This window comes from Homarus americanus, unplaced genomic scaffold, assembly GCF_018991925.1.
Source record: "Homarus americanus isolate GMGI-L3 unplaced genomic scaffold, GMGI_Hamer_2.0 scaffold34921, whole genome shotgun sequence".
Classification (NCBI taxonomy): domain Eukaryota; kingdom Metazoa; phylum Arthropoda; class Malacostraca; order Decapoda; family Nephropidae; genus Homarus; species Homarus americanus.
In genome coordinates this window covers 5,822,205-5,848,676 of record NW_024741901.1, presented here as the reverse complement: position 1 = coordinate 5,848,676, position 26,472 = coordinate 5,822,205, and the positions used below count along the sequence as shown (strand labels likewise).

The following is a 26,472-nucleotide window of genomic DNA, read 5'->3' as shown; positions in this document are numbered from 1 at the left end:
AAGGTCACGAGAAATGGTTGCTATCGTTTTTCCATTTTCATATTGCATTATTATTTTCATTTTCATCTCAAAAGTAACTGAATATCTCATTTTCTTCTCGGCAACACGAGAACTCTCACTTTTACGCTTGCCAGCCATTTTAAAGGGAATTACAAACAAAAATTTTGTCAGTACACAGCGCGATCACTAACAACAACAACGACGGCCAAACACCAACTGAGCGGGCTACGGCGTGGATGCTGTACACCACGAGGCGGCTCAGCCCATGCTGTCATACGGCATCACATTACGACCTAACGTCGGGACTCGAAAATACGTAATGTGAAAAATATTTTATACGACCATGGCGGTCGTATGTCCAGGTTGTTGTAAGTCTAATGTGTCGTAAGTCGAGGAGAGACTGTATGGGTTTTAAATATACTCAAATTAATCGCTGTCTTGCAAGGATTCCAGCAATACAAATTATATTTTCCTATGTCATGTCAGTGACATTTTATAAGGAAACAATATTTAACCCCAAGCACCACCAAAGGGAACACATCACTTGCTACACTTGTCAGCCACCGCAATATCTATTCAAGCGCCACCGCAAAACCAACCCGTGCACTACAGTCCTGTTTGATCGCATCTGTCCATCATCCCATAGCTCCATGATTGTCATTCAGTATCGTTGGCGGTGTGTACATTATACTTATCATTGGTGTTTTGTTTTTTCTTATACAGTGCCTGAGGCCTTCATGGTCACTTGCAATACACCTGGCTATGTTGTGACTTAATTTTTTGGGGGTTCCCTATGAAATAGCCACGAGTTATCGGATCATACTGAAACTGCTTTGGCTCTCTCCTACCAAACCAATAAGGCATGTGCTACACAAGTAGGCCACATCTTCCCTCAGCCATGTTCTTATCTGCTGAATACACAAGTCCTTTGCAATGCCTACAACTGCTTAAAAACTGTACCGTATATTATACAGTCTGTGTGGAATATTAAATCGCGATAGGGCCGACGAACTAAGTTCTCGCAAAAATAAGATTATATGTTGTGAAGGCTGTCCTGGGATGCGAGATGTCAAAACGCTTGGTTTGCTGGCAAGTGGTGACATTTGGCAACTGAGCACACGTCACGACTTGTAGTCGGTGCGCCTCTGGCAACTGTGAGGGGAAGATTAATTGTGTGGGTTCCCGCGCCATGTGGCCGTGTTTTGTCTAGTTTAAGGTGCATTAACCCGACATAGTGGCCATCAGAGATGTCCAGGAGGGTTACTACAAGAGACGACATTGCAGCAGTGATTGCATTGTACAAAGCAAACCATGTACTGAGAGAAATTTCGGCTCGGACTGGTGTGGGGTTGCGTGTTGTTCAAAATCTTGTCAAGCGTTTCCGTGAGCTTGGAGAGGACATGTTACCATCTCCATTACCTAAGTCTGGTAGGCCTAAATTATTGTCTCCACGGACACTTAAGGTTATTTCTCGACAAGTTCGGTCCAATCCCTCACTCACAGCACGCGAAGTGAGAGAGAAACCCTCGTCTTTTGAGTCACGTCTCGTTACGTTGTGTTCAACAAGCCCTGCACGATGACCTGGGATTTAAGAGCTTTCGTGCCTGCCGTAAACCTCTGTTGACGAAGAGACAGAAGGAAAATAGAGTGAAATTTTGTAAGAAATATGAAGTGTGGGATTTAGAGACATGGAGAAGTGTATTGTGGTCCGACGAGGCTACGTTTTCTGTGACTGGGAGTAGTGGTGGGAGGGTGTACAGCTCGCCCCACTCAGACGCACAGCTCCCACAGTACACTGTAAAGACTATTAAGCACCCTGCCTCGCTTATGGTTTGGGCTTCCTTTACGTATTATGGTGTTGGTGAACTAGTAATCCTCCCTAAGAACCAGATGATGAATCAGTACAACTATCTTGAACTGCTCAGTGATTTCTTACCTGAATCATTTGATAAAGCTAAGGCAAGCCTTTCATGCAGGACGGTGCCCCATGCCACACTGCTAAAAGTGTCATACAGTGGCTCAAAGACTGTGGGGTACCTTTCTTTAATGCCTGGCCTGGCAGTAGCCCAGATCTTAACCCAATAGAAAATTTGTGGTCCACTGTTAAGCGTCGTTTGCGTGACGCTGACACATCATCAATCCCGAAGCTAGAGGCAGCCATCAAGGAGACCTGGGCTAACTTGCCACCTAACCTCTTGCAAAACCTTGCTGACAGTGTTCCTCGAAGGCTAAAAGACTGTCTGAAGCGCAGAGGAAACACTACAAACTATTAATTGAAGTGGCAAGTGTTACTTGACTTTATTTATACTGTACTGTATAACATAATCGTAAATATGCATATTTTTTCAGCACACGATCTAACAATCCGCGCAGACTGTATGTAGCTACCAGTTCCTTGGACGATGGTAACATGGAGTAATTTTCATATTTACACTGCTGTAATTTACCTCTAAACTTGTACTTCAGCTTAATGGTAACTTTTATGTACAGTACATGACAATTTGTGCTTATTATTGTACACAACCGATTTTTGTGTTCATGGTCCCAAGGTCCATAGTATCAGCATTACCGGGGTATGTCACTCTTTAGTTCAAAACCTCACATGTTGACAAAATGGTTGGTCACAAAGGTGTACAGACTAGAGAAGTCCTAATCTGTACAATATATTAATAAAAAAGTGCTGGGAGGGATACTAATAAGAATCCCTTATATAAACTAAGCGGTGGAGCTGAACACGTGTATCTAGGACGAATAAATTAATTGGTTTACCGAATAGCATATAGATCAACATTTACCTTAACACCTGGTAGGAATATATTGAACAAAAATATTAATTTATAGATTATATTAATGTATCTTTCATACTAACATGCAGGAGGGGATAATAGCAGGAAAATTTACATAAGCTTAGTGGTGAGGTTATACACATGTGCATATTTGATGAACATTACAATGACCACAATACTTTGGATATCAACATAATCACATCAGAGAATATAAATTATATATTTTCTCACATTGGAGTATCGTCCAAGATCAAGAATGGTGGATCGTGCAGCATAAGACTGAGCTACATCAACAATAATCACAGCGTGTTCCACAGCTCCATACTCCCGTACTTCCGTCCACACATCAGATGATGAACCTCTGACAAGATAAATGAATGTTGTAATCTATGAAAGCAAACAATATGGAAATACATTAGGAAATTCTGAAAAGGACAAAGATGCTATAAAAATGTAGATAATCCCCTAACCTTTAAATCTTCAAGGGTATTACCTGTACTGTAGTGAATTCTTAAAGGGCAGAAATTTAGGACACTCAAATAGTGTGGCCTTAAATGTTGAGGTACTTGGTGTTAAGATATTGTATACAAATGAATTTTGAAAAATATAAAACTGAATGCAACTCCAAAACACCCACCAAAAAAAACTTCCCTACAATGAACTTCAACACAACATACTGTATACAGTTACTCTCAACATGCTTGAATGTGATTCTTAATACAATACTATACCTACAGCATTCTATTTTCCTAAGTGCTGTACATACACTATATTTAAGAGTCCCCATCATCACAATATATATATATATATATATATATATATATATATATATATATATATACACACACACTTGTACCCCACTTAACGCGGTCAATAGAACCCAGAGGGTCCCGCGTTAAGTGAAATCCGCGTTAAGTGAACAACAGAACATATGGGATAAATTCCAATAGAAACCAGCCCGACCCCCAAACTCCACTTTTTGAAGACACATAACTATGTTGTAGTAAAAATAACATCTTAATTTTATGATGGTACATGCACACAATTAATACTTAAGAGAAATAGAGAAATACAGTCGCCAAGTTAATGTCCATTCAAATAATGGACTCAACTCCCTCCCACTCTTCTCACACTACACTCCCTGGCTCTTCCCTCTCAGAAATTTTGGGGGGAAAACAAGGTATAGTAATAAATAATACCTCAAACTAAAGTTAGCATAATATAATTGAAATTGTTGGATTCCTTGTAAGACCAGGAATATTTTGAATATAAATGTCATATATTTTGCACAAAAGATAACATATTTACTCAGAGTAAACATTATATCTAAAATTTGTATGTCTAATGCAAAATCTATGATGTTTATATTCAAAATGATCATCAAATTGTAAGAATTCCAGCAATAGAAATTATATTCTGGCCGGGTAATTTGTATGAATTTTATGAGCTAAAACAAATATCTTCAGTTAATAAAAAAAAAAAATATTCTTCAAGACACTATCTGTCAATCAAAGTCCCCACCTTGCCTTCCCCCCTCTTCCAACCGGCCAGATGGTCGGTCCGTCCCAACCCTCCCCCACCAACCCTCCCTTCAAGAGAAAGGTTGGGTGAAAAAACTAGATTTTAACATTTAGTATTAAATAATACCTCAGATTAAAGTTAGGATAATATAATTGACATTGGTGGATTCCTTGTAAAACCAGGAATATTTTGAATATAAATGTCATATATTTTGCACAAAAGATAACATATTTACTCAGAGTAAACATTATATCTAAAATTTGTATGTCTAATGCAAAATATATGATGTTTATATTCAAAATGATCATCAAATTGTAAGAATTCCAGCAATGTAAATTATATTCTGGACGGGTAATTTGTATGAAATTTATGAGCTAAAACAAATATCTTCAGTTAATAAAAAAAAGATATTCATCACACGTGCCAGGTGGTCGGTCGTGCCAGGTGGTCGGTCGCCGGTCCCTTCCTCCCTCCCACCCCCCACCAACCCTCCCTACCAGATGAATGTGTGGGAATACCAGACTGTTTACCTTTTTAGTAATAAATAATAAATCAGACTAAAGTTAGGATAATATAATTGACATTGCTGGATTCCTTATAAGACCAGGAATATTTTGAATATAAATGTTATATATTTTGCACAAAAGATAACATATTTACTCAGAGTAAACATTATATCTAAAATTTGTATGTCTAATGCAAAATCTATGATGTTATATTCAAAATGATCATCAAATTGTAAGAATTCCAGCAATGTAAATTATATTCTGGCCAGATAATTTGTATGAATTTTATGAGCTAAATAAAAAAATTATACTTCACCCGCGTAAAGGGGTACACCCACCGCGGAAGGTGAGCATCCTGGGTTCTGGCAGGGCACCGTGTAAACGTGGAAACGCGGAATATGGGACCGCGTAAAGTGAGGGTTGACTGTATATACAGTATATATATATGTATATATATATATATATATATATATATATATATATATATATATATATATATATATATATATATATATATATATATATATATATATATATATATATATATATATATATATATATATATATACAGTTGACCCTCGTTAATTCGGACCCCTTTAATCCGGATTTCAGATAAATCGTACGAAATCTGAACTGTCAGTATCAAATTTCTGGTTCTGGGATTGCCCCAGTTGCAATTGGAGTTGCAATTTCAAATTCTGTGTCACTACTAATGAATAACGAAGTCTCTGGTGCACTGCACTCTAAGATTAAGAGAAAACGGACGACTCAGGTGTTGTGAAGTGAGAGAAAACGGACTCCTATGACGGGGCACTCAAATAAAGAGACATGGCTACATGTTTTGTGGACTACCCACTGTACAGTATTGATCGTATAATTTTCATCACTTTGTAATAAACCTAGTCATGCCTGTGTGTGTTTATGATAATTACCATAATATTATATATTTATATATTTAGCGGTTGTTCAAACACAAGGCCTCACACATGCCACTCAGACTGACAGACTTGACAAGTTTTACCAACCATAGACAGTTGAAGCTTTAAACATCACTCACAATGGATCTTGAATATTCCAACTGTAATCAGACATACCTAAGTTGCCTCAACAATTGCAACCCCAGTTACAATATCAAATTCTGTGTCATTACTAAGGAATAACGAAGAATGGTGTAGTGCACTCCAAGATTAAGAGAAAACGGAGGACTCAGGCGTCCTGAAATGAGAGAAAACGGACTCTAATGACGAGGCACTCAAATAAACATACACATAGCTGAATAATGCAATATTATGCAATATTAACCCCTAAATCGGTTAATTCGGATAATCGGCTAAAACGGACACCCTTCCCCCTATTAGTCCATTTTAACGAGGGTCGACTGTATATATATATATATATATATATATATATATATATATATATATATATATATATATATATATATATATATATATATATATATATATATATATATATATATATATATATATATATATATATATATATATAATATATATATATATATATATATATATATATATATATATATATATATATATATATATATATATATATATATATATATATATATATATATATATATATATATATATATATATATATATATATACATACAGTAAAAGTCCAAAAATTCGGACCACCCGAAAATCCGGACTTTTCGAAAACTCAAACCTTTTTTTTTTTAGTTGGCTTTTGTGTGTATGTGTGCATGCGTGAGCACCACAGCTACACAGCGACAACAAGCGACCACGCGGTTGCCACTTTAAAACGAGCAATCAAACTGTGACAACGTATGTAATTTTGAGTCCTACTCTTTCCATTTACAGAGTACTGTACAAGCCCATAATAATTGCTCCTAAAGTAGATAAACTTCGTCGTGTGAAGAGAAAGAAGAACACGTTGAAATTGAGTGACAAACTTGAAGTAATTAAGAAACTAGAACGTGGTGTGAGCAATACTGTTCTAATGGAAAAATACGACATTGGAAAGTCTACAATTTATGATATAAAAAAGGCAAAGAATAAAATTTTAGAAGCATGCTATATTTGCTAATGAATAAACTATCAAAATGTACCTGTTCATCTCTTCTTTATTTCTCCTTAAATTTGAATTTTAAAAGTACTGCCTGAGAATCCGGAAAATCAGAAAAGACCCAATGCCCAAGCAGTTCGGATTTTTGGACTATAGATATATATATATAGTGGTCCCTCGGTTAACGAGCACAATTCGTTCTAGAAGGTTACTCGTTAAACGAAACCATTGTTTCAATGGGTTTTGGGTAATTGGTTCCAGCTCACCAAAAATTGCCTAATATCAACAAAAAAGGTAGTAAAGTACAATTACTTTGAGGCGTGTATGTAGAAGGCTCCTGGATGATGATGATAATGATGATGATGGGAATTAGAATTGGGGTGAAGGAGAAGGGAGAAGAGAAGGCATTGGGGTGGAAGAGAAGTCACCCCATGGCACCATTTCACCCATAAAATATTAGTTCACTTGGTGTAATTCAAGATTATTTTCTTTAAATCAACACTGCACTGCATTATATATTGTCAATATGTAAAATAAATTTCAAATTGACCAATAATTTGGGAAACACAGAAAAAGCATTTATTTGAAGAGTCTCAAGCAAGATGTTACCTCCACTGAAAAGACACACAGACTAACGCCTGTATGGTGTGTTGACAGGCTGCATGGCGGGCAATAAACTAGCTTCCTATACTTCAATAATGTTCAATAATTGTTAAAGTGACTAAAAAATTTAATATAAAACTTTTAAAATTATTGAATAGTATAAACTTCTTGATATTTACTAAAATAGTAAGGAATTTAAGCCCTAGAACCGATTACTGTATTGGTGGACTAATACTACAGCTGGTGGACTAATACTACAGCTAGTGGACGGCCAAATGCAAGCGAAAACATGTTGAGGTCGGCTTGTAAAAAACTCGTTAATCCAGGGATTGCTCGTTAACCGAAATTAAGAATCCTATGGAAGGTAACTCGTTAACCGAAGTGTCACTATATATATATATATATATATATATATATATATATATATATATATATATATATATATATATATATATATATATATATATATATATATATATATATATATATATATATATATATATATATAGTCAACGCATAAAGTGAATAACATAACATATGGGATTAATTGAAATAGAGTCCAGGCCGACCCCCAAACTCCACTTTTTGACGACACACAACTTTGTTGTAGTAAAAATTTTATCTTAACTTTATGATGGTATGAAAAAACAAGTAAGATAGAAGAGGTTAGGTTAGGAAAAATAAAGGTTAACATAGGAAAAATAAAAGTTAGGTTAGGAAAACTAAAAGTTATGTGGAACACTTACGTTAGTAGAAGAGATGGGTCGGCATACGGGGATGGAGGCTGGTTCCGAGGCAGAGGGCAGATTACTGGCCCTCAGGTGAATCACCATTACTAGGTGAATCACCATCACTGTCACTTACAGTTATCAGGGCTTCCCTGACAAATCCCTCAAAGTCATCTTCACTGTCACTATCACTGGCTTGGGCTGGCTGTGGGCGAAGAACTCGGTTATGCTTTTTTGACGGCTGGTGTTTATGTTGTCTTGATACACCGTGATGTACGGCTCCATAGCCTGCACTAGCCGGGTATGGAAGACTTCATAGCGGTCATCGTCATTGTAGCGGGAAAGGAAGGACTTCATTTTCTCTGCACACTCCATGGCACCCTTAATATCACTATGAGTTAAACTGTGTTCTTCGGAGAATGACACACCTTCTTCCTCCTCTTCACTGACGTGATCTTCTTCCAACATCTCGTCGGCAGTCACTGCAGGATCTCTGATCACCTCCAGGATGTCGTCGTTGGTGGTCTCGGAGAAGCCTGGAACTGTAACAGTCTGCGCAGCTTCTCTGGCAAGGTCCACTGCTACTGCAACATTCTGAACCTCACCAGTCACAGATTGACTCCTCCTCTCACCTGGTATTCCATGCAACACATGTCTCCATGCGTGACGAATTGTAGCAATAGACAGCTGATCCCATGACTCCACCAAGAAGTCCACAGCTTTCTTGATGTTAAATACTCTCCAGAATTGTTTGAACAGTATTTTTTGCTGTGCCAACTGTTGATCCTCATCTTCTTCGCTCTTGCTATCGGTGGTGGTGTCACTCAGGTTACGCAACTCTTCCCTGGTGTTGGTGTAGTCGTTCAGGAGTTTGAATTTTTTTGCAGCTTTTACATTACAGATTAACTCTTGGTCCATGGGCTGTAATATAGACGTAGTGTTGGGAGGAAGGAAGACCACTTTTACGTTGGGGTGACGATCTAACAGTAGGGGCGAGTGTCCTGGTGCGTTGTCCAGCAGCAACAAAATATTGAATGGCACATTCTGTCGCTCACAGAATTTCTTTACATCGGGAACAAAACAGTCATCAAACCAGGAGAGGGACAGAGTAGAGAACATCCACGCCTTACGTGCGGTCAGCCAGTGGACATTTAGCTTGGTCATGTCCATGGTTTTGTAGGCGTGCGGCTTGCGTGCTGTGTGGATCACCGATAACTTGAGCTTACAGGTACCAGAGGCATTGGTGGTAAACAGGACGGTGATGCGTTCCTTCTGCATCTCCTGGCCCCGAATATTGCTGGCATTCTTTACAACGAAGGACTTGGAAGGTAGCTTTTTCCAGAAAAGACGAGATTCGTCCATGTTAAACACCTGGTCGTCACTGTACTGTCCTTCCTCCATAATCTCACGTAAAAACGGAGGAAATTCCGTAGCAGCAGCACGGTCAGCACTCGCTTCTTCACCACCAATGTTTATATTGGTGATCTTGTTCCGGATCTTAAACCTCTGTAACCACCCAGAGGAAGCATTAAAGGGTTTGGGCTCTGTAGTTCCCATCTTTCGTGCCACTGCAATGTACAGTTCACGTGCGTAGTCCTTAACAGAGCGCGTGTCGGCCGCCATGTTCCGTCGCGCCTGACGCACCAAGTACCTCACAAGTAATTTTTCTGTGTTGAGAAGGCACCTGGTTGTGAAAATACTTGATCATAGAAGCACCTGTAGACTTTGTGAACTTCATGTGCTCCTTTATCTTGGCTGCAACCTTCTTTATTGTTCGAATCGTAGATTCATTCACACCATGCTGGCGCGCCAAATCAATCTGCCTTGTTCCTTTCTCCAACTCTTGGATGATGGTATACTTCACCTCGTAGCTTAAGGAACGTCGTGTCTTCTTTGGCTTAGTGCCGCTGGGTCCAGGTAAGGAAAGGTTTCTCTCTGGGGGTGGTGGTCCGGCGGCAGCAATTTTAGAGAACACTGGATGCACGTTTACACGGTCTGGCGTGGAGGGATGAAACTGGCGCGGCTAGGTCAAGGATGGTCTTTCCTCCCTCCCTCCCTCCCCCGGGTGGACACGTCATAATACTTTAAGCCAATTACAGCTAGCAGCAGAAGGGGGTAGGGATGCATGGCCAATCACAGTCCGATACGTCATATGACGTCAGCGATAACGCAACAAAGACACACACTGCGCAACCTTACCGCGTGGCTTGCCCAAGCGGAGGGAGGAGGAGGGAGAGGCGAGGAGCACAGGCAGGCAGGCGGGTGGGGCGAATCTAAAAATAGCGTCGCGCCGGACACTCTCCGCGTAATGGGGTTCACGTACCGCGTAATGTGAGCACGTTAGGTTCTGGCAAGGCACCGCGTAAACGTGGAAACGCGGAATGTGGGACCGCGTAAAGTGAGGTTTAACTGTATATATATATATATATATATATATATATATATATATATATATATATATATATATATATATATATATATATATATATATATATATATATATATATATATATATATATATATATATATATATATATATATATATATATATATATATATATATATATATATATATATATATATATATATATATATATATATATATACACACACATATATACACACATATACACACACACAGTAAACCCCCGCTTTACGCGGTTTCACTTTACGCGGTACCCTGCCGAAACCGGAATGCTCACTTTCCGCAGTGTGTGTACCCTTTTACGCGGAGAGCGGCGCGAGCAGGGTGCGCACAAGGTCGCCCAGTCATCAAAACATTACCGAGTTCTTCACCCGCCACCCACCACAGCCGGCCCAAGTCAGTGATAGTGATAGTGAGGATATGGACTTATATGGGCTTTGAGGGGTTTGACAAAGAGGCCCTGCAAGCCTCTGTGGTGGATAGTGATACAATTGATACAGGTGGGGGCCAATAATCTGCCCTCTGCCTTGGAACCAACCCTCCATCCCCGTGTGCCCAGCCATCTTTTCTACGAATGTAAGTGTTAAAAAACCTAATATTATTGATATTTCTCTTAATTATTAATTGTGTGTGCATACCATCATAAAATTAAGAAGTTATTTTTACTACAACGTAGGTATTGTGTCTGAAAAAGTGGAGTTTGGGGGTCGGTCCGGTCTCTATTTCAATTAATCCCATATGTTATGTTGCTCACTTTACGCGGGCCGCCGTGGCTTCAATTAACCGCGTAAAGTGAGGGTTCACTGTGTGTGTGTATATATGTGTGTGTGTGTGTGTGTATATATATATATATATATATATATATATATATATATATATATATATATATATATATATATATATATATATATATATATATATATATATATATATATATATATATATATACTAAACACACTCATTATTTACCGGTAAGGTTGCAGATTCACCCATGAGGAAGATCCATTACTGGCTCTTTGCTTCTCTGCCAGTAAGTCAATGACTGAATTGCTCATATCTTCCACAGTATAAGATCGCTGCAAATCTGTACCCACATCTCCCTAAGATATGAAATACAGTAATTACAATAAAAAGTTTGAAAGTTTCTGAAATTAGGCTTAAAATGACAGTAAACGTAACAAGCACAAAATCCAAATTTTTTTCCTAAATTAATACAGTAAACCATCACAATTTCTGACAAATAGGGAGGGGGGATGAAATGCAATTTTCCAAAACTGCTAATAGGACCTCACAAGAACCCAATCCTTTAACAGATACAAGGCTACTCATCTCGTGTTTACCTCAGGCGCAAGCAACTGGGTAATGCTTAGTAAGTCAAGACAAAAATAAATATAAATCCCAAACAAGAACCATATTTTTGCTCCTTCTCCCAAGAGTGCTACTAATAAAATACAAAAAGACATCCATTATTGTATTAGGCTAATCTGGCACTGAAAAGTCCATTATCCAACCAGGAACGAACTCATAGCAATGGTTTTAAACTAGGCAAATTTGGATTTAGGCGCGTGATAGGTAAACACTGATTTGGAAATAAGTAGTGGATGAGTGGAACAAGTTACCAAACTTCATCATTAACTCGAACACACTTGATAGCTTCAGATAAAAGTTAGACGGATATATGAGTGATAGGGGTTGGGTGTAAAAGGGACTGCCCAGTATGGGTCAATAGGCTCACTGCAGTTTCCTCCATTCTTATGTTCTTATTGAGAGGGTTCACTGTCTGTGTTATTTAGTGTATTATGAAGATACTGTGCTCCGTATATACATAAACTTGGGAATAAATTAAAGTCTTGACTCTTGAGTATGTTTCAAACTGTCAACAAATCAATCAGTAAACCAATTTTTGAACTTACACTTGTGAAAACTAGTAAATGATTTTCAATAAGACATCACAAGCAATGACACTCATCTTTCATTTTGGATAACTAAGATATCCAGTTATTAATTCTACTTCTTAAAGAGATAAACAGCATTCAGTATTAAATTTAACTTCAAAAGTGAATAAAAATACTGTACAGTAAATCTACAATTTAGAATAAAATACTGTACAGTAAACAAACCTATTTCAATGATCAGCCATACCTTGCTGGTGCGTGCAGCAAATAGCCTGATGGTTGGGTATCCCATAATCTCATGTTCTCGACAAAGTGGTATGTTTTCATTTTCGGCACAATCAAGAACGCCCACTTTTATTGTGTGTTCCCAATCTGAAATCAGTTTAACAAAATCATTAAAAGGCTTAAAAGACACTTCATACAGGAGTTATAGGAATGTAATCTTATGTTACAATAATAAAAACAAAGACATGGAAGAAAGGGATAAAACCAAGTAAAATTCATCACAAAATCTTACTTCAACATGGAAGCAATTGGATCAGTAAAGTGAACATTAACAAGTGGGTTGAACAATTCAAGAATGGTTGAACAAGCATTGTGGACGAAGATCATGTCGGATAACCTGTCAAAGTTTCAAAACCCACATTGCACCAGAACACTGAGCAGAAAATTTTGGGAAACCGACGCACCCCACATACAGTCCATATCTCGCACCATCAGACTACCACATGTTTGGTCTGCTCAAAACAGCTTTACGTGGAATGCATTTTTCAAATAATGAAGAAGTGAAGAATGAAATCTGAAATTGGTTACGGAGTTAGCCGAAAGAATTTCTCACCACAGGAATAAGAAAACTCATAAAATGGTGGGACAGGTGCATAGCTGTAGAGGGAAATTATGTGGAAAAATAGGTACTGTATGCAATCATTAATAATACAGTAAATCATTATTTCTGCAGCTATATTCATTTGTCTTGTTACTTATTGAATCACCCTCATATTTGAGCCTTGGCCTGCTTTTATCATAAACCAAGTAACAGTTGTTTCAAATTGGCCACCATACCCTCCTTGTTATTTACGATGAGGTCCAGTGGTTTGGGTGTTTGTCCCCCTCCACAGCGAGTCAGATTTTTGACATGTTGGAATAGAAAATTGTCTCAAGAATTTCTACAAACAAAGTTGCGGGATTATTTAGATCATTTCGTGAAATTTCATTCCTTCAGTCGATGTTGTAATGACCATAGTCATACATGTTAGTTTAAAATAAAATCAGATGATTCATATTGCACTTAATAGCCCATAAAACATGTACCTATAACTTATTCTTGAGTCACCCTACTGAGACTTGGAATACTGTGCCAAGGAGAAACTAACTTCAAAATTCTTCTGTTCCTTGACAATGCTCCAGCTCATCCTCCCAATTTCGATGACTTGCATGACTTGTTGCACTTTTGTAGGAGGGGGAAGTGCCTCGATAAGTCAGAATTTGGGATAACTCGGCAAGGCCAGAGCCCCATATGTGCCGAGTTATCGAGGGTTTACTGTATTATCTCAGCTATGACGTTACAATAAGGTCAGCCTATCTGTGTAAAAAAGAATATCCAAAGCCAGACCCTTGGCTTCAAAGCTAAAGCCGGTGTCGTGCCCCTGGTTTTGAAACTGAAGCCTTTAGAGAGTTTTGAAGCTGATGCCAAGCAAAAAAACTTGCTTTCCAGAAGTTGAATCCAGCTTCCACCCCATGTCTGGTGGTGATATCAGTGGGAAATATAAAGGAAGTACAGTACCTGTCTCAAGATACCACTAACTATCTTAACAGAAACAGCAAAATGATAAGTGGTATGTGGGCTACAGATGTGGTTATTATGGGCGCATCTAGCTTGCTGGGTATTGACATTGTTGTAAAGGTATAAAGATTATCTATGAGCAAATCAGTCATCTTGAGCATCGCAAAAGACCACAAGCACCATCTCTCAGATATTATTCACCACAGCCAGAAACATGATGTAGGAAAGATCCCAAAACCATTTGATGAGACTAAATGGAGCAAAATCAGGGCATCCAAATATTTTACAGAAAAATTTTGTTCTATCTACAATGAATCAATGAGAGGCCACACAAGTTGCTATAAGGACTTCACAGCTGTGGCTGCTATGGGTATCACGGAAGACAAAGGGCATCTAAGTGAGAAGCAACAGCATATACCAAGATCTGACATTAGTAGACCAGGCACTAGCACATCTGGAATATTCCCAATTGTCTGCTTATTCTGCAGGAATTTTTCAAAATTAATGGGAAAAGGCAAGCAAGAGTACCTTGGAAGCTGAGTAACTGATGCAGTCAAAACCACTATCAGAAGATGCTGCTGTACTGTTAGATGATGGAAAGATGCTTGCTAAAATTAATGGCACTGACATGAAGGCCAAAAAAGTGAAATAGCTACAGGTACCATCATTCGTGTAGACCTTCTAGCTTCACAAACCTGAAGTTCTTGGCAAAAAGAGAGGCCCTAAGTTCAGTTCTCATGATGCAGTATTCAAGTTACTGAAGAAATACAGAGTGTAATTAACAAGCTCATTGAAAATGAAAGAGTAGAAAAACTAACATTACTACATACGAAATACTTAACTCATCTTATGCTCCTTCAGTATATTATTTTTGAAAGATATCTTTCAAAAATAATATACTGAAGGAATTTCCTGAGCAGTTAAGACATACAGTACAAGTTAACAAAATAGGACTTATCATCAGCTCAGTAAGATAAGCCAAGAAACAGCTTCCAGAAGGGCACAGTGTGATAGGAATACAATTATAGATGTAGCTTATCATCTAAGATCTCATCTTAAAGAAATGGAATGCTCACAGAAAAATCTGCCAGACAATTTAACAGCAAACATAACTCCAGTAATAAGTACAGGTCAAGGAGAAGTCCCAAATGATCTAGTAACTATTTTCAGAGCTTTTAATTTGGAATAACTGCTGATATAGATAATGAAAGGATCTCCAGACATGTTCATTTAGTCTGTCATGATGTACTGTACAGTAATCAATGCTGTAAGCAAAGGGAAAATCAAATCAGGGAAACCTCCAACTATGGGACTTACCATGAAGAGCATGACAGGATCCCAGAAAATGATAGAAATTCTAAATTAAATTGGACACTGTAGGCTACCATATTGTGAATGAAACTGAAACTAGCATTGCCATGGAAATATGTGCTAGACATATTGCAAACCCAGGTGGTCTCATTCAGCAACCAGGTTTCACTATAGCATTGGCATGAGATAACTACAAGGAACTAACAGAAACACTTTCTGGTAGTGGCACAGTACATCTGTTACCGGAGCACTATCCCAGAATTCAATCAGAATAATGTACTGTACCAGTAAATGGTGGGGATCAAATGTCACAAACTAGTCAGACCCACCTAAAAGATCTGAAAGAAAATTTTGCATTAGTTACCATCGTGAAATGTTTGGTGGCTAACTCTTTATCCAACCTACCCTAGTGGCCTAATAATATGGTCATGCAGCCTGTGGGCTAAGTATCCACAATATTACAGCATACAGTACACTAAATGATCAAAATTAAAATGTGTTAAAACCAACTTTTAACTTCTAGTCCTGTTGTAATCTATAACTTCTTTCACCTTATTTCTGACATCATTTTAAAATTTGTCACAAGGACCACACTGGCAACAATTACAGGCATTACCGAGTACTAATACTGTACTGTACAGTCGGCCCTTCACATACGCGGGTTTAGCATTCACGGATTAGCAAATACGCGGATTGCCCCGCCGGAGGAATATTCTGTACATTGAAGTAATTGAAGTACATTCAAATCGCGCACGGCACCGAACACTGCACACTGCCCGCTCCCGCTACCTCACACACTCACGCATAGCGCGTCGTCACCCCACCTCGCGCTCCCTCACTCAGTCAGACTCGCTGTAACCACGCTTGTGTTGACATCAGCATTGTAGTTGCAAAAATATTACATTTCCGTGAATGTATTATATCAAGCACAGTATGAATAGAATATCACTAATATAACAGTATTTTAACCAAAAACTATTAAAAAAACGAGTAACATATCTTGAACATCGGAAGGTTAGGTAAAGTCTTTTGTTTTCATGTAGTTTATCCTAATTTACATTGAAATACATTACGTTTCAGCAAAACTACTATTCATTTCTGAGAATATGGAAATGTAATATTTTTGCTGAAATGACATACATATTACAGTGGAAAGTGGGATAAAATTGTGACGAAAACAATGACTTTCGCTTTCTTTCGTTCAAAAAATGTTACCGTAATCGCTTTTCAAATGGTTTTCAGTTAAAAACTGTTATATTACAATAATATTCTATCCTAATTCACTTGTGATGCAACAGTTTTTTAACTGAAAACCATTCGAAAAGCGATTACGGTAACATCTTTTGAACGAAAGAAAGCGAAAATCATTGTTTTCGTCACAATTTTATCCCACTGTACACTGTAAAATGTACGTCATTTCAGCAAAAATATTACATTTCCGTGAATGTAGTATATCAAGCACAGTATGAATCGAATATCATTGTAATATAACAGTATTTTAACAGAAAACTATTAAAAAAACGAGTAACATCTCTTGAACATCGGAAGGTTAGGTAAAGTCTTTTGTTTTCGTCATGTATTTTATCCTATTTTACATTGAAATACAGCACGTTTCAGCAAAACTACTATTTATTTCTGAGAATATATTCATTCAGGCGCAGTTTAGGTAAAATATACCTGTGATGTAACAGTTTTTTAACTGAAAACGATTCGAAAAACACGTACCCTCTCGCCCTGTTCAAGGAGAAGACTGGGAGGAGCTGTTTGGTGCTGAAGACGATGACAAGGAAAATGATTTTGATGGATTTTAATGAAAATATTCAAAAATATGGTATCGTAGTATTTATTCAAGTGAATTAGGATAGAATATTATTGTAATACAACAGTAGTGACGATGTGGAAGAGGCAGAGGGATAGAGTGGGGAGGAGTGGTGACGCTGGAGGCGGGAGCAAGGACGAGTGGAGATGCCAGCCAGTACATTACGGTTGTACAGTATTAACTATTTTTATAGCTCTTTTTGCATTTTAATATTAAATACTGTACATTACGTTTCAACAAAACTACTATTAATTTCTGAGAATATGTAAATGTAATATTTTTGCTGAAATGACGTACGTATTACAGTGGGAAGTGGGATAAAATTGTGACGAAAGCAATGACTTTCGCTTTCTTTCGTTCAAAAGATGTTACCGTAATCGCTTTTCGAATGGTTTTCAGTTGTGGGAGTATGAGGCTAATGATAGAATATTATTGTAATACAGTACAACAGTTTTTTAACTGAAAACCATTCGAAAAGCGATTACGGTAAAATCTTTTGAACAACGAAAGAAAGCGAAAGTCATTGTTTTCGTCATGATTTTATCCCACTTTCCGCTGTAATATGTACGTCATTTCAGCCAAAATATTACATTTCCATATTTATTTCTGAGAATATATTCATTCAGTCACAGTTAAGGTAAAATATACTTGTGATGTAATATTTTAATGAAAATACGGTATCGTAGTTTTCTTTTGTTTCAAATTTAATTAACAAAGATTGATGTTTCAAATGTAATGAACAAAAATTTATGTACAGTATCTAGAAATAAACTTTAAAAAATGAATACATTATGTTTTACATCGTCCTGTGCATACCATACCATGCATTTGGCTACTTTGGGCTTGCTATGATGACGCAAGAGATCTGCCCTGGCAACTGTACCGACACTCACAGCTGGTGGTGCGTTGGTGCATCGTTTCCATTGTTTACTGGTAGTTACTGGTACCGGGTAAATGTTTTTCAACCTAACGAAACTATTACCCGTTTAGAGGTCGACCCCCAATTTTTTGCCAAATAATTTGGTCTTAAAAACTCGAACTACACACAGGTATATACGGTAAATAAGGACATGGGGGGCCAGGATTTTTTTAGGGTGGGGACAGCAATAGTACACGGATTTTTAACATTCACAGGTATCTGTTACCTAACCCCCGCGTATGTTAAGGGCAGACTGTACTTTATAAGTGATTATTTGTCTACTAACAGAACTTTACTTCCACAATTTGTCCAACATTCATTGTAATTGGTTGATGATGATGACCCTAGACTGGTAAGAGGAGAAGATCGTTATCATCCAAAGTAGTTTATAGAGTTCATTGAATTTTCCAGAAGTGTGGTTGGATGTGATATGCCAGTACAGTAATTTCATGTCTCTTCGTGCTTCGTATATGAAATAAATTGTTGACTGTAAATTTTACGCTGCTATTTGTGGCGCCGATTGTTCTCATCTTCTCTTTAACTATAAAATTGTGATTCCAGTACTGTATTTGTAAACACCAAAAAAAAAAAGCAAAGTAGGCTTTTATTGGGGTTTTATTACCATAAACATTGGCTTAGTTGTCTTTTGTTTCCAACTGAATAGACTGCACTTTTTTTAAATGGCTTGCGCAAATCCCATTTTTTTTACTTTTTCTCGCATATGACTTTTGAACCTTTTCTATGCACAGTATAAACATTTACTTCAAGATAACACACAAAGTATAGCCAGTTGCATTTTGTCCAGTCACGGGCCTTTACTTACTTCCACTGTCTGTTCCGATTGATCGAGGCAAATGATACTGATCCTAGATTACTGAATTTGATCATTTGCAAAACCTAGCCTAATCTAACCATGTTTGCAAGTGATCAAATTCAATAATTGGGGTATAAGGGTGGAGGAGATGGTTTTTACCAGAAAAAAATAGTAAATGCACCAAAATTTCTGGAGATGTTATAACCTAGTTTATACTATAGATGAGTAAGGGGTGACCTAACTGAAGTTTATAAACATCTCAGAGGGCACTACTCAGTCGATTGTCCATACACGGAGCTGGCGGACACCTGCCCCACAAGGGATCACAGCTCAAGGTTGAAAAAATCACAAGTCCAGAAACCTGTGAGGGCAAACTTTTTCGTAGTGCGAGACATGACCAACCAACCAAGCAGCTAACTTTTTCTTTTCTTCTTACGGGGAATAACCCACTCGGGCACAGGTCATTGACCCACAATGGGGCCTAAGGGGTGAAAGAATTAGAGTAAAGAGAAATTAAAAATAGAAAAGAAAAATATTATACTAATCTTCACCACGAAGATGCCGGAAAACCAGCGTTTTGAAGTGAGACAGATTGTATGAGTATGGAAACACAGAAGAAGGCAGAGCATTCTACAGTTTGAACTGTGTGAGGAAAGAAGGATGTACTGTACTATAACGGATTATGCTAGTGTGACCGAAGGCCACAGAGAAACGGTAGGCACCGCGGGCAAGACGGGTGTTACGAGCCCACGGCCTTGCCGGCGGTACACAGGATGCCAAATCCATCGAACATTGCCAGTTAAAGTACCTGTAAAATAAAGACAGTGAAGCAACATTGTGGCAAAAAGAAAGGGAAGAAAGATCATCAACTAAAGGAGGAGAGTCAATAAGACGAAATGCCTTTGATTCCAACCTATCTAACAGCTGGACAGAGGAAGTGCCACCCCAGATATGAGAGCAGGACTCCAAGTTAGGACGAATGAATCCCTTGTATATTTGAAGCACCTGCTCAGGAGTGAAGCAGCTACGGCATCTGTGCAGCATTCCCAACTTTCGGGAGACAGCTTTAGCAATATTGAGGATGTGTGGCTTCCATGACATATTAGAGGAAATGGCGAGGCCCAGCATATCTAATTTAGAATTTGGCAGAATGATTAGGTCCTGAAATGTGATTGGTGGGAGATCACCTAATTTGGAAAGTGTAATTAGCAAATACTGCATTTTATTAATATTGAATTCAACCAAGTTTCTACCTCCCCATTCGGATATGCTGCACAGATCTGCATTGATAGTGTGATGATATCAGCTCTAGAAACAGATCTACTGTAGTTTGAGAATTTGGGGGAAGAGGAAAATGTGAAGAAGATAAAAGAGTAGAATCATAAGCGTAAGAATGGATAGAATTAGTCGTAGTGTGAAATAAATCATTGATAAAAAGAAGGAAGAAAGTAGGTGAAAGAACAGAACCCTGTGGGACACCACTATTGGTAGAGAAAGAGCGAGAGATCGATCCTTCGATAAAAACTACCATGGATTGGTTTTCAAGGAAGCAAGAAATTAGAGAACAAAATGGGGAGAGAAACCATAAGAGGAAAGTTTAGAATGCAAAGACTTGTGCCATACCCTGTCAAATGCTTTGGAGATGTCGAGGGCTATGTCGAAAGTTTCCCCATAATCCCTAAGAGAGGATGACCAAAGATGGGTGCAGTAGGAGAGTAGATCACCAGTAAATCTCGCCTGGCAAAAGCTAGCTATACTGGTGAGCCGACAAAAGAGAATGGCGCTCAAGGTGACGGAGAAAACGAGAGTTGAAGATGGGTTTGTAAATCTTAGAGAGGGATGAAGTTAGGGTAATGGGGCAATAGTTAGAGATTACAATGGTCACCCACCCTTCTTCGGGATGGGCTAAATCGAGGCATGCTTCCAAGAAGAAGGAAAAGTTTGGCTTTTGAGGCAAAGGCAAAAGAGGCGTGCAAGCAAAGGGGCCAGAACTTCAGCACTCCTTCATAACACGAGGGGGTATTTCATCCGGTCCATGCGCCTTACTCACATCCAACCTGGATAACACCAGCAATCCTACGTGTGGAGATTATAGGAAAGTGCATTGGTTCAGTAGGTGGAGTAGGAGGGATAGAGTTGGAATCGTCTAAGGTGGAGTAAGAGCAGAATAAGGTGCCAAAGAGATTGGCAAGATAACAGTAAAAAGTAAAAGTAATGGACTACAGTAGTTAGGGGACATACAAATGTTCAAAATATGAAACTATGGCAAATAACTTACAAAGAACAAGAATTATTTCTTCAGTGTAACAAACACTTGTACAGTGCTCTTACGTCCGCATATGTAAAACTACACTATGCCACTTTAAGAAAAATGCTCTCAGTGGGTCTGGTAGGAAGTTAGGTTACGTCAGGTTCTGCTAAGTTCTGTGCATTGTCCTTTCTATTTTCTTATTTTGTATCATATGCATATAACATCTCCCAAAAAATTTTCTAGTAATAACCGTTACTAGATTATTGAATTTGATCACTTGAAAACATGGTTAGATTTGGCTAGGTTTGTAATCTAGGATCACCATTATCTGCCTCGATCAATCAGAACAAACAGTGGAAATGATAATTATTTGGATAATTACCATCTGCTGTTTTCCATTGAAAATGGGTTTAAAATACCCAATTTTCACTGACTTTATTAGGGGATACTGTATTATGTTGGAAAAAATAGAAAAATGGTTTAAATCATGCACTAACGTAATCGAACCTAACCTATTTATTAACTCCCCTTTATCTAGACACTAAGCATTTACATAAGAAAATGAATAGAGCTGAAAGTAATCAATGTACAAAACTGTCTAAACACATCCTTATAATTAACAAACCGATGACGACCACGGCAAGAACATAGGAATGGAGGAAACTGCAGCGGGCCTGTTGGCCCATACTGGGCAGTCCCATTTACACCCAACCCCTATTGCTCATATAAGCATCCAACCTATGTTTGAAGCTATCCAGCGTATTCGAGTAAATGATGATATTTGGTAACTTGTTCCATTCATCCACTACTCTGTTTCCAAACCAGTGTTTACCTATTTCGCGCCTAAATCTAAATTTATTTAATTTAAAACCATTGTTACGAGTTCACTCCTGGTTGGATAGTTTGAGTACCTTTGTAATGTCCCCTTTGTTTAGCCCTGACTTCCATTTATACACCTCTATCATGTCGCCCCTCGCTCTACGTCTCTCGAGGGAGTGCAAATTAAGATGCTTTAACATGTCTCTATACTCCTAATGCCCGGGATTAGTCTTGTCATTCTCCTCTGAATTCTTTCCAAGGATTCTATATCCATTCTGTAATACGGTGACCAGAACTGAACTGCGTAATCCAGGTGTGGTCTTCATAAGATACAGTTTTAGGATGACCTCGCTTAGTTTAAAATTTTTTTGTATGAACCCAAGTACTTTATTAGCCTTGTTACGAGCAAAAACACATTGTTTACTTGGCTTAAGGTTCCTACTTATCATTACTCCTAAATCTCTCTCGCAGTCGGATTTCTCAATGGCATCGTTGTTCATCTGGTAACTGGTTTCCCTGTTTACATCTCCTATACTGAGTACTTTACATTTGTCCACGTTGAATTTCATCTGCCATTTTTCAGACCATCGAAAAATTTGTTTAGATCTTCCTGTAGTTTTGCGGAGTCCTCGTCAGATTTAATAAAACGTCCTATTTTAGTGTCATCAGCAAATTTACTTATGTTGCTGTCTATGTCGATATCTATGTCGTTTATGTATATAATAAATAATAATGGCCCAAGTACTGAGCCTTGGGGAACTCCACTTATGACGTTGCTCCAATGGGATTTAGTGTCGTTAAGGCTCACTCGCTGTTTCCTGTCCTGTAACCATGACCTAATCCATTTAAGGATGTTACCTTTGATGCCATGTGCTTCTACCTTTCTAATTAGTCTTTCGTGGGGGACTCTGTCGAAGGCTTTGCTAAAGTCGACATATACCACATCATAATTGTGCCCCTCGTCCACCGATTCGAAAACTGATGAAAAGAATGTTAATAGATTAGTTAGACATTAACGCCCGCTTGGTACATTGTTTACTTTACATTTGTTGCATCACAGCTGATGAATAAACTGCAAGATGCTATCTTAACTCGCCTACTTCTCAAAAACTAAGCATTTGCCCAAGAATGTGAATAGAGGTGAAAGTAATTCTGTGCAAAACTGTGTCTAAAAACATCCTCCATAATTACCGAATCGCTGACAGTCACCAGTCGTATTGTATTAGCAATGGAAGTAAATAAAGGTCCGTAACTGGACAAAATGTAACTGGCAATACTTTGTGTATTATCTTCAGTAAGTGTTTATACAGTATATATACACTATTTAGGGTATTTTAGTTTCGATCATCTAGGGCAAAGCTCCCACTCAGAAAGGAGGGGTCTGGGGGGCAAAGCCCTCCCCCAGTGAGGTTAGATGTAGTTCCTGGGTTCTGTGGCTAGGTTAGGTTAGATATCTATTAATACAGAGATGACAGAAACTAAAAGTTTGGTATCATTGCAGTTTAAGCCCAACTCAGTTAAAGCAATTTTGTTGGAGGGAGGGGGGGGGGGTGATATCTCAGTAACCACTCATTTGCGACGGAAATGAAAGTCAAATTGGTTCATCAGAAATGCCTCTGGGAAAACAAAAATTTATGGTCAAACAGTACCCCCACGTTAGTTGGGGGGAGCTGAAACTGAAAATTAACCAAAATTTTATCTGTATAAATATCTAACAAATAAATTCAATCAATGGCAAAGTAAATAAATTCAACCTAGGAGAGCCCAACTATATAAATATCAATCTCGATTAACAAATAAATACGTGTCTATTTAGGTGCCATTAATTTCTTCCATCTCTTATTTTATCTTTACAATAATCTATCAAACTTCTCTATTACCACAAGACGGTCAAGTGTGAGATAGCACTACAGTACAAGGCAACATATGCAACATACCTTTCAAATCCGTTCCAAATAATTTCCATTTGGGGGCGAACTGAATGCAGTGCCCACACCAAGTGTTATAAAACTCTACAACCCAAGCGTTCTGTGTCCCGTAAATTGCGGATGAGAAATTACTATGGTCTAATATAACTAAGTCGTCATTGCTATCGTAGAGAGATGCCGCACTGTAGTGGAAACACGAAGAAAAATAGAGACCGAGGAGGACGAACACCGGCCGTCTCTCCCCCATCCTGCTCGTTGACAACTGAACCTGTGACAGTGTGTGCGTGACTGTGAAGCTCTATCATAATGTAAACAATGAAATGTTGAGTTCATTTCTAAGTTTCTTTTTTTATTTACAAGCAATTTCTTACGTCTCCTTATATACGTGTAAATTATTTCTGAAGTTATTGAATCATGCAAATGGGCAAAGCTATTGATATTTACCTGCCTTTGTCTAAAATACAAAAGGGGTAACGGAGAGAGTTGTTTATTTCATAATTTTTAATTGTTGATGGACAAGTATAATTATTAACCTTGTTACGCGCTTACAGACCTTGGTTATTAAAGCGCAGTAATAACATAAAAAACTTTCTAACGTCAACGTTAAAGGGAACAAAAGTAATATCTCCTACTGTAGTTGTGTTGAGGGAATTACAGTACTACGATATCTTTACTGTATCCTCTTCGTCACTTGCTAGCTTAAACAAATATTTTCACAATGATGAATGACGAATATGAATTACATTTGTAGAAAGACAATTCCATCTGCTGATATAAAAGCATAAAATTCATTTTTGATACATTCAACTTGAGGTAACTTGGCAAGTCCATACGATACCAGGACAGGTGGTCGATATTATCTGTGTTATTAACTTACTAATATTTGTGAACTTAAACATATATTTTATTGTGCACCTAATTTTCAACCAGTTTATAGGACAAAACATATGAAAGATTATATACTGGGCTAAATAATTTTTCATCAACGCTATGCCGTATAACAATAATCTGTGCATTGTTAAGCGCGCCTTGGCTCTGCCTCCACGTCATGTTCCCCCCAAGGTTGACACGTAGATAAGGGAAAAAAGAGACGAAAACTTCATCAGTGGATATGCAGCATTATACAGTATTTTTTATTATTCGCATCCCGCATACGATTTATAAATAAGAACAGTTGAGTTGCAACAAGAAACAATCAAAACTTGTTCTGCTTTTATGTTCAGTATTGTCAAGGTACTATACAGATATTTATGTTTATCATTTCGCCACGTTGCAACATTCCGATTACCACAAGTGTAACCAGTTTTCTGTTCAGAGTATCGAAGAGCTGCCCGTATGCATACGGCTATAAGTTTAATTTTAGTCTAGTTTTCACAGAGTTGAGCGTTTGTTTGCAGAGCAACGGCCAATGTATATACTGTAGATTATTGTTTCGGGTCTCCTAGGACTCTCGGGAGACAGGTACACAGTCTAAGAAGCTGCTAGCAAAATTGCTTTGTAAAAATATCCGAGTTTTTTCTAACAATTAGCCGAATGTTTGTCACCTTCCTTCATACCTGTTGTGTGCTCTGTTTTGTGTTGTTTCGCTACTATCCTCTTCAGGGGGTCCGGACCCCCCTTTTTCATCAGAAAATTCTAATACTTTTTCTTTAAAGCAGTATTGTATACAGGCGTTTTTGTATAGTAAAAAGTAATTACTATTGACCTCAGAATATCTCCTAATATCAAGTGCACACATGGCTGGGTGAACTTCTTGGACCCCCCTTTTGATATTATCGAGGATATTTGTATAAAGTTCAAATTTTAAAGATTATTAATATATAACTTGTGGTATCATTTTCCAAATATAAACTGTATGGAGTTATATAAACATAAACATGATATTTGCCAAAAGTAAAGAAACTGTTAGCTGAATTAGCACACACCTGTGACTACCAATGTGGCCTTATTAACTTTAATGACCACCATACATAACTCATCTGACTCGTATAATTTATTCCCACCAGACTACTATCATGGTTAAATTAGAGCGTTATGTAGATTATATACAATTAAATTCTTATATTTACTGACCTCACTAGAGAAAGGTTACGGCAGGCTTAGCTCCCGGGATTGTCAGTAATGGCCAGTGCCAGTGCCGGATTTAGACCTGTGGAGGCCCATGGGCAGCCTCTATGTGGAGGTCCCCCTCATTATACCTACCCAAGAGGGTGGGGTGGCGAATGAAGTGAGCCTAAACATCTGGGAGTTCCGGGGGGCGCTGTAAGCCCCCCGGGAAAATTTTGAAATTTGAACACTTCTTTGGATAATTT

At 38.0% G+C, this 26,472-nt stretch overlaps 1 protein-coding gene across 2 annotated transcripts in view; it reads right to left on the bottom strand.

Annotated features, from left to right (window-relative positions):
• LOC121876065 (sulfhydryl oxidase 2-like) overlaps positions 1-24,441 on the bottom strand; it is a 77,361-nt gene extending 52,920 nt beyond the window's left edge. Inside the window, exons 1-4 of one of the 2 annotated variants that reach the window (XM_042380967.1) lie at positions 24,170-24,441; positions 12,764-12,888; positions 11,591-11,721; positions 3,018-3,147 (exon numbers count right to left, since the gene is read on the bottom strand). In XM_042380967.1, the coding sequence (XP_042236901.1) occupies positions 3,018-3,147; positions 11,591-11,721; positions 12,764-12,888; positions 24,170-24,407 (624 nt within the window). In that variant the 5' untranslated portion in view covers positions 24,408-24,441. The remainder of the gene's footprint in view (positions 1-3,017; positions 3,148-11,590; positions 11,722-12,763; positions 12,889-24,169) is intronic. The other variant, XM_042380968.1, reaches the window with a different exon arrangement.
• Between the last annotated feature and the right edge of the window lie 2,031 nt (positions 24,442-26,472).